The sequence below is a fragment of the Nematolebias whitei genome, chromosome 18, assembly GCF_014905685.2.
Source record: "Nematolebias whitei isolate Nwh7 chromosome 18, NemWhi1, whole genome shotgun sequence".
Lineage (NCBI taxonomy): Eukaryota > Metazoa > Chordata > Actinopteri > Cyprinodontiformes > Rivulidae > Nematolebias > Nematolebias whitei.
Window position 1 is genome coordinate 15,385,791 of NC_056515.1, and position 9,868 is coordinate 15,395,658.

At 38.0% G+C, this 9,868-nt stretch overlaps 2 protein-coding genes across 2 annotated transcripts in view; one reads left to right on the top strand and one right to left on the bottom strand.

Moving 5' to 3' along the window:
• The window catches only part of c6 (complement component 6), a 54,844-nt gene extending 53,501 nt beyond the window's left edge, over nt 1-1,343 (top strand). Inside the window, 2 exon segments of the mRNA XM_037691938.1 lie at nt 771-1,015; nt 1,168-1,343. Of these exon segments, the coding sequence (XP_037547866.1) occupies nt 771-1,015; nt 1,168-1,343 (421 nt within the window).
• Nucleotides 1,344-2,667: 1,324 nt separating this feature from the next.
• LOC119425064 (complement component C7) lies at nt 2,668-9,441 on the bottom strand. The gene is made up of 9 exons (XM_037692589.1): nt 9,430-9,441; nt 8,794-9,022; nt 8,384-8,555; nt 8,080-8,167; nt 7,195-7,327; nt 6,136-6,327; nt 3,363-3,462; nt 3,080-3,258; nt 2,668-2,850 (listed from the first exon to the last, which is right to left on the bottom strand). The coding sequence occupies exons 1-9, from the start codon at nt 9,439-9,441 to the stop codon at nt 2,675-2,677; spliced, it is 1,281 nt and encodes a 426-aa protein (XP_037548517.1). The 3' UTR covers nt 2,668-2,674.
• Between the last annotated feature and the right edge of the window lie 427 nt (nt 9,442-9,868).

The window sequence follows — 9,868 nt, forward strand, 5'->3', positions numbered from 1 at the left end:
TTATTTTTTTTTAATAGCTATTTTTGGGTGTAACTGGGACCTTGAGTACACAATTTCGTTCCACCTAATGTGCCACATGTGATGCGAATGACAATAAACATACTTGTACCATAACTCTTATAGCCTTTAGCTTTTTGTCATATTAGCTTTTAGCTGATTTTAGCTATTAGTTACTGTCTGGTTAGTTTTAGTTTTTAGCTACAATTTTGTTGATTTTAGCTTATAGTTATGGTAACTTTAAAGGTTAACTCCTGTTTTTTAGCTTTTAGCTCATTTTCTGCTCATTTCAGATTTTAGATGTTGTTTTGCTGGTTATAACTTGTTGCTAACTTTAACTTTTAGCTATTGTGTTTATTTAGTTTTTAGTTTCTGTTCTGCCAGTTTCAGTTTTTAGGTTTTCTGTTGCTGAGTTTAACTTTTAGTTATAGTTTCATTCATTTTAGCTTTTGATTTTGTTACTTCTAGTCGTAAGTTTTGGTTCTGTACATTATAGGTTTTAGTCACTGTTCTACTCAACTTAGCTTCATGTTGTGTTTGTTTAATTTCACCAAATCATTTTCAGCCTTTTTGACAAGTTTCAGAAATCATTCAGCTTTTGATTTTCAAACCAATATTTCACAAAACATTACTTTTTCTAGTTTGTCCTAGTTTGACCTCATTTGACCTTGTTTGTCCTTGTTTGACCTGGTTTGTTCTTATTTGACCTTGTTTGTCCTTGGTTTTCCTTGTTTTATTGTATTTTTTATACATTTGTTTATATGTCGTGACAGCTCGCAGCCAGAGAGTCTCTGTGTCCTAAACGTAAACATCGATGTGGCCGTGTCAACGTCCCTCTGCTCTTTCTACTCCGGCCGTTGCCATGGCGACCCATTGGTCTTCATCAGCGACGGTCCGTGCAACCCGGAGGACCCATCCAAACTGGAGTGGGCCCGCTTCAGAGCCAAGATGTCGACCAAGAGCTCGGCGCGGACGCCGTGCAATCTGGACACGTGTTACGAATGGGAAACCTGCTCAGGTAGGAGACACTTGTCTTTGGGACAAGAACCAGGCGGTTTTCAGCCGGACTGGCTGATCTGAACCTCAGAATCATTTGAGCTAAGTTGCTATGTTTCACTCCCAGCAGGGTTAAAGCTTGTCGTGACCCAACCTTTCCTCTCTTGTTTCCAGCAACTAAGAAGTGTCAGTGCAAAGCTGCTCGGGACTGCTCCAGGACCGGAACCCACATGTTCTGTGTGAAGCTGGCGACCCAGATGACCCGCAGTCTAACCCTGTGTGCCATGGCCGCCCTCAGATGCATCAACCATCCGTTTGAAATCCTCAACGAGGGCGTTTGTGAGGGTTGATGATCCTGCAGCTAAAAGAACAAGGTATAAACCCGACTGAAGGGAACGTGAACGTGTTTGTTCGGCTCTTTTTGATCATCTATGATGCATTGAAAACACACATTATCATTTACACATGTCACATGTAAGACGCTGATGTTTCACTTTTTAAAGGATAGCAAAAGAACTGGTCTCATTAAAAATCTGATATTTTCATAAAAAGTCCTAAAAGACTTTTTTTTAAAGTACTGCTATTATTCCACAAAGAAAGTCATCTTACGAGTGATTATTTTGAATTCAGACTTTGGTTTCATAAGAAAGTTTCGTAAAGACGGGAGGGTTTTGTTATATTTTAAATTTTCCGCCATTTCTCATTGCACCAACAACAGTTGTGTTTTTTTAATCACTGGCACCTGATTTGATTTTTTTGTTTGTTTGTTTTTACAAAATAAACTAATTATAACATTAAATGCTGAAATAAAACTGTTTTCTGATTGGCTTTAGCTATTTTTGTATTTTTGCTAGTCTTTAGCTAGCCTTTTTGTAATTTCTCTGTTAGAGAATTGGCAGGTCCTTTACTGTTGATTGTAGTTTCACTAGCCATTAGCATTTTTATATAGTTTTGCTTGCATTTTGCTTTTTTACCTAGACATTTGATACTTTTAATCAGCTTTAAGCTATTTTTACATTTTATACTTTTGTTTCTTCTGACTAAAGTTTTTGCTTTGTATAGCTAACTATAGCTACTTTTAGCTATACTTTTTTATTGTTATCCCTCCTGGCCTTTAGCTGTTTATATACTTTTGATAGTCTTTAGCTATTTTTAGCTAGACTTTTGGTACATTATCTTTTAGCTAACTTTTTTGCACTTTGTATTTTGGCTAGCCATTTTCAACTTTGTCTTAGCTAGCTAAGACAAAGGCAAAAAGACAAAAAGTCTAGCTAAGTAGCTAAAAAGACTAGCAAGTAGCTATCATTTTGCTACTTTTAGCCAGCCTTTTTTTACATTTAGCTAGCCTTTGGATACTTTCCATTTTATTAAGTCTCTTTCTTGTTCAGATCTCATCATTCCTTGTTTTGCAGAAAATGTAAATTTTCCAGTTTTCAGCTCTTTCTGCCTCAGTACTTTTAAATGTGTGATGCTGCAACAATAATCAATAATAAAAAAATTTAAAAAAATTCTGACCATGTTGTTTTTATTTTCTATATCAAAAAACTTTAATAAAATCATTATTAGAGATGTTAATATTAATAAGTTCACAGGAAGAAGAAAGTGTTATAAAATATTTCTATTTACAGTTCAGTTACTCAGAAAAAAATGCTAATTGACATTCAAATAAAACTTTTATTTTTTACTGACAAGCTTCTATGCTGATGACATGGATGCTCTCTCCAGTGCACCGACGAGCCCCCACCTCACATTGGGTCATGGTCACTGTGGCGCCATCAACGCTGGATCTGACGCACAGGGGGGCGGAGTCTCCCGGGCACGCCGATGGACTCTGGCAGGTGCATTTTCTGACTGATTCTATGACCCGAACAGGAACATTTAAACTCAGGCAGCTGCTCACAGCCGTCATATGGACATTTATAATGTAAAACGTTCATTATAATGTTTGGACTTTATAATGGACATTTTTAAATTCAGTTCAATTCAATTCAGTTTATTTATCTAGCGCCAAATCACAACAAAGTTGTCTCAAGGCACTTGACAGGAACATTCACATACATGAAAGCCAAAAGATAAAGATGCTCACCTTGGCAGATTGTTCCTGGTTTGCAGTCCTCGCAGGAATTGAACCTCTCCTCTGGCCAATCACAATCCGTGTCGTTGGCCAGCGTGAATTTTCCGCCTAAACACTGTAAAACTCCCAGCCGACAAACCTCTAATAAACGGTGACTTGAGCCGATCCTGGAGCACAGCTGCAGAGAAGGCCTGAAACCAGGTCATTTAGGAGAAAAAAGTGTTTCTTGAATTTTTTTTTACATTCTAATTAGTATTAACAATTAACATTATTTTTCCAAAGAAACCATACTCACGAGCACTGATTCGGCCTTTTACACACACAACCATTTTTTCCTGGAGTCTCCCACAGATTACACTTCAGGTCAAGGATGGGAGGAGGAGGCGGCGCTGGCACTGAATAAAAAAAGCCATAACGTCTTATTGTTCTGCTTAGTTTTGAGTTAGCCTTTTGCTCCTTTAGCTTTTAGCTGGTCTTTCTCTGATTTTAGATTTTAGCTAATTTTTGATAGTTTTAGTTTTTAGTTAGACTTTTGTCACTTTAATGTTTAGCTAGTTTGATCTGATTTTAGGTTTTAGCTAACCTTTTGTTACTTTTAGATTTCCACTAGCCTTTTGTTCCTTTCACATTTGATCTAGTATTTCTTCTTTTAGCTTTTGGCTAACCAATTGCTACTTTACCTTTTGACTAGCTTTTAGCTTCTTTATATTTGAACTAGTTTTTACTTGCTTTTGCTAGCTTCTTGCTATGTTAGCTTTTAGCCAGTCTTCACCGGCCTTTAGATTTTAGCAAGAGTTTCATAATTTTTGAGTGTTTAGCTACTTTTATCCTTCAGCTAGATATTTTAGCCTTTAGATTTTCTTTAAGCTAGTGTTTAGCTTATTTTGAATTTAAAAACTGTTTCAGCATCCTTAGCAAATTTCTTTCATTGCTAGGTGTTCACAATGCATTTTTAGTAGAAAATGTAATTACTCTCATTCATTTTAAACAGTTCACCTCAGATGTTTAAAGATAAACAACAATTTCAACTAAAAATGTTCTGAATGTAAGCTGAAGCGAGCTGATCCAACCACTGCTTGAAATTCTTACATATGTATGTACACCACTCCTATTTAGAAGGGGATTTGAAAACTTTGTTTTGAATCTGCAAGAAGAAAAAAAACAAACATGCTGAGTCATATATAAGCCAGTTATCCATAATCTGCGGAGTCACTGGTTGCCATGGTGATTCCCACCTTTTTAGGGTAGCAGGAACGGGAGGTGCCTCACAGCAGCACTTAAAGCAAAAACACAAAGTAAACGTCGAACATTTGCTGTGTGAAAACTATAAGTTGTATCAAAAGTATTCTTAACTTGTGAAGACTGTGATGGTCCAACAATTTAGTTTTTATGTTTTTACCGATTTTATGGAGGAGATTTGACAAGTTTAAATAAGCCTTGACATTCAGTTTTGTAGGATTAAGTTGGAAAAAAGTCGGGTAAAGATAACGGATAGATTACATTTTTTTAAGTTTTACTACAGGTAGCTTTTCTCCCACTTTCTAAATTCTGGCAAACAAGCTGTTCTTATTCCCAAAATCTTTACACTTCTTTTACAATTTATATTAAAAAAATGTAGGTAGTTTTGTCTTCTTTCACCCATCATATCTCTCGTTGCTATCAGACTTTTGCTTTCTTTCAAACCCACTCAGAATGCAGAGCACACCCAAACTTGCATTGATTTCCATAATTGTATCTGAGCTTGGAATTGTTTCTTTAAAATTGGAAGTGAAGTTTTTTTTAACGTCATATCTTCTACATAAAATACTGTAGACACATAAAAATTATTATGTGTGATGACCAGATGTCATCCCAGTAATTCAGTACAACTTATAGTTTTTACACAGCGACTGTTTGAAGCTTATTTTTTAGTCTGCTGCCAAGAATTTTGAAAAATTTTGAAACAAGCTCTGCAGAGAGTGGTGAAGGCTGCCCAGAAGACTTTTGGAGTCAGCCTCCCCACCATCACAGACATCTACACCCCCGGGTGTAGGAAGAGGGCCACCTGCATCATGAAGGACCCCACTCACCCAGCACACACACTTTTTGCCCCACTCCCCTCAGGCAGGAGGTTGAGGCGCATTAAGTGTAGAACCACTAGACTGAGGAACAGCTTCTACCCTGAAGCTTAGACTCATGAATCTCTGCCCAGGATTATCAGTGTGAAAAAAATCACTGTAATTCCACTTGATTGTTGATATGTGCTGCTGACTATCCATGCTGCTGATCTCATGCTGCTGATTTGTTTCATGTTGCTGTGTTCATTCATCCTCATCTGCTCACACAGACTCATGTTCGTGCTCCTGTTGTCCAGCATATTGTTTTGTAAAGTTTAGTGTATTTCTTAGTTCAGATCTTAGATCTTATTACTGTTTTTGTTTCTTTACAATTCATACTTTTCTTGGATGTAACTGGGACCCTGTGTACACAATTTCCTTTCACCACATGTACCACATGAGATGCGAACAACAAATAAAGAAACCTTAACCTTAACCTAGAAGTGGCAGATACGATGTGTGGTTGCCATGGTGAACTTAATGAACAACAGGCAGCAACATCAATGGCCAACATCATAAAATGTTCAAAAATGCAAATCAGTACATGTTTGCTAATTGTAAGATATATGATGTGGAGGCACGGTGGCACAGTTGATAGAGCTGCCACCTCTCAGTGAGCAGGTTGACCATTCAAATCCCGGCCAGGGGCCATTCTGGGTGGAGTTTGCACATTCTCTCCGTGCATGTGTGGGCTTTTTTTGGGGTACTCCGGATTCCTTCCACAGACCAAAAACATGCATGTTAGGCTGATTGGTAACTATAAATTGACCCTCGGTGTGAGTGAGAGAGTGAATGGTTGCTTGTCTCGTTTGTCTCTGAGTCTATATGTCCCTATGACTTGTGACCTGTCCAGGGTGTACATCGTCTCTTGCACAGTGATTGCTGGAACTGGCACCAGTGACCCCTGGGACCCAAAAAGGAAGAAGCGGGTAAAGATGATGGATGGATATATGATGTGAAGTTCTGTTTTACCCGGTTCACAGTAAATGTCATCGGGAGAAGGAGACCACTGCAGACTGGGGCTGCACAGGATCTCTGACACATCCATGTTTAGCACCGATCCTGCCGGACAGGACAAGGACACACTGTCTCCAATGTGATAGGTCTCCCTGGTGGGCGTGGCAATAACTAAACTGTTGATTGGAGGACTTCCGCATGTGGAACCTGGAGGAGAAAACAGTTTGATCAACAGAAAGTGAGAGAAAATAACCATTGTTTAATCATGAACAACTGGAGCCAACCTGATCCGAGATGGTTGCCACGACCATTCTTAGCAAACACAAAAATGATTAAAACAGTCAGTTTTACAGATATTGAGCTAAAATCTGGTGTGGTGGTAGCTGAGAGTCATTCCCAAATCATACTCTGAGCACTTACTGATTGTGTGGCATCTTTAAGTATTCTGGTATTAAACATTTTATCCATAAAATGGAATTTAGGAACATCAAAAATGTGAACATTTACTTTCTATAAAATGTTTACAATTAATGCATCATTCGTTAAAAGAATATACATTGCCCGCTGCCTTGCATGCCTTTATCACCCACTTTATGGCGCAGAGGTTAGAAGATGGGCCTGTGATCGGAAAGTCACAAGTTCAACTCCCGGTACCGTCAACATCAAAATGTGGGTGGAAAAGGTGAAACACCCACACCTGCCTCCACCCTCATTCGTCCCACTCTGGGCCCCTGAGCAAGGCCCTTAACCCCCACCATTTACTTCCTAAACAGGTCTCTCTTGAAAATGAGTTCTCGTGACTCAATGAGATTACCTGTATAAATAAAGTGTAAATGAAATGGCAGTGGGAGATACTTTATGAATGACTTTAAGAATAAGAATATTTGAGTCAAATCGTAAAGAACTTTGTGGTCCAGTTGGCACAAAAAGTGTTTTTTTGGTAAATGACAATATTTTATGGGAAGAAACGTCACTGAGTTTGTTTAGAGTAAGCCATTTCTGGACAAAAGCTTTCATGTTTTAAAAAGACGAGAGAATAAAGAAGAGCATTGTGCTTCGGAAGTGAAGACATACTTTTACAGAACATCTGTCCCCTGTTCCACTTCTGGTTTTCAGCACATGTTGCTATGGCATTTCCAACCAGGTAAAATCCCTCGATGCAGGAGTACTGCACTGTGCTTCCAACAACATAAAATTCTTTAGGAGTCTATAGGAAAAACACAATAATCATCACAGAAAACGTTGTCTAGTATGTTTAAAATAATGAAAGTGGAACTTTTTCTGCACCTAAAAGGACATTTAAGTTTTCTTTAACCATATCCCCACTTAGTTGTGGGGTACCTCAAGCTTCATATTTGGTCCATTCTCTTCTAGATATATTTGCTTTTAATGGGGTTCGTTTAAAAAAAAAATCTTGATTTTTTTTTTATAGAAAATGCAAAGAAACTGCTTGACCATGTGGCATCTGTTCTGTATCCATCTTTCACTTGTTTTCAGTTAATTTCATGATATGAAAAAGGGATTACTTGTTTTGTGTTACTATTGTAATACCTTTTCCAGTCATGTTCCAGACAGGATACTGGATCAATGCTTTTGGATAATTCAAGATGCAGGCTCAAAAACCGAGTTGACAGAAGGTGATGCTGGTCAATTCATTCCTCCAACAAAATGTATGCAGACTTTATACTCAGTGGTGTAACAGTTGGGTGCAAAATGGTCACTACTTCAAACCCATGGATTCATGCCTGTATGTATACAAACCATGCTGGTGCTTCTGCTCTCACGGGTGATGTTTTATTGTTGCTGCAGTTACTATTTATAACTAAGTCAGTAATTCATTTGTCATTTATTTTGTAGTCATCTAAAGACGGGTTTCAATGTGCAAAACATATAAATGGTGATGTTACATAGAACAAAAAAATCTAAACAATCACAAGAATGTCTGTTCCACAATCTCACCTCAACGAATCCATTCCTCAGGTTTGGAGGGAGTCCACAGAGTTTTGGTGGCGTTACAGAAATACCAAAGCACTGAGGCTCCATCATCCTGAGGGGAAACGTTTTAGGGTTTTATTTGTCTTGCTTTAAAGACACCTTATAATGATTTTAAATACTCCTTAAACTGAATTTCAGAAATAACAGGAAGTCACAGCTGAACTTTATTTCCTTTGTATCTCTCCAGATGAAGATACCAAAGTTCAGATGAACTTCAAGTTTACATTTTAGAAGTCTGAATGAAGTGATGAGTTCTGTCCATCCTTACTGTAAGTATTGGATGTCAGGATCTTCACAGGGCTTCTGCTCTGTCTGATGGCCAACACAGTGACGACCACCTCCTCTGGGGGCAGGGTTATTGCAGGTTCGAGTCCTGGACCTTTGGCCTCCAGAGCAAGGTCTCCAGGAGGACCAGCAGCTCCAGCTGCCATGGATCACCCCTAGGTGGATAAGAAGAAAAGATAATGTTTATAAGGATTAACGATTGAGAATTTTATGTATCTACAGCATAAGATTAGGAAAAGAACCGTTCTTGCTTTTTTTGGATGAAAGACGAAAAGTTTCAACAAAAAGAAATCATCCAGAGGACCTGGCTTAAATTTGCTGGATTTTTCTACCTGGATTGTTGAACATGAACTTTGATATTTTGAAACAGCTCATACTGTTCTTGTTTTATACCTGGTTGTTCTCCAATCACAGCGCCCGTCTCGCAGGCTGGTCCCGAGGTCCCGGGCCGGCAGGTGCAGTGACAACTGGTGCGGGTCAAGAGCGGCTCACCGTTGTTCTGGCAGGGCCGGCAGTGGCAGGGATGCTCCTCTGTCAGGTATTCCTCTGTGGCTCGTTTCAGGTGAAGCTTCTTCAAACCTGCGCACTGGACCTCCTTCACCAGCTCATACAGAGGTCGCAGCTAAAAACAAACTCATACTTCTAAATATTCCCTTGGACAAGTGATACTGTAAGCTCAAAAATATCCAAACATCATATTAATATGAATAGAACTGCACAGAACTGACTAAAAACACAAACTAATAACTTATTGTTCCGTCAATCATTAACAAACAATATTTGCAGTTTACATTATGAAAAGTATATTTTAGTTTTTGTGAGTCAAGTGTTTATGCCAGGGCAATTCAACAAAACTGCTCAGTGGGCCACAGTTATTGAAAGCCAGCAGCTCAGAGGCCGGACATGCAGCGATTAAGGTCATCACGTAAATAAACCAAGTATTACAATGATATCATCTGTTACCTTTAAAATTTGTTTGTTTTATTGCATTGAATCGTAGATGCAATAAACAGAACCCAAACCAAGAACCCCACCACCCATATACGTATATATGTATATATACAGTATATATATATATATATGTATATATATATATATATAGACATATATAGATATGTATATATATATATATATATATATATATATATATATATATATATATATACTGTATATATACATATCTATATGTATATATACAGATATGTATATATACAGTGAACTGTCGCTATAACGCGTTTCACCTTTCACGGTCTCGCTGCTTCACGGATTTGCATCGTGCATTGTGTTCTGCATTCTGATTGGCTAAACAGTCTCTCCAGTACAGTAGTTATTTGTAAAAAACTTTTATACAGTACTTTTATTTGTTAAACAAATGCTTGGGCCTGTAAAAAGGTTTTGTTCTTTGATTTGAATGTATTATAGAGTATTTCATTGTATAATAATTGTAAAAAAAATAAAGGTTACTACT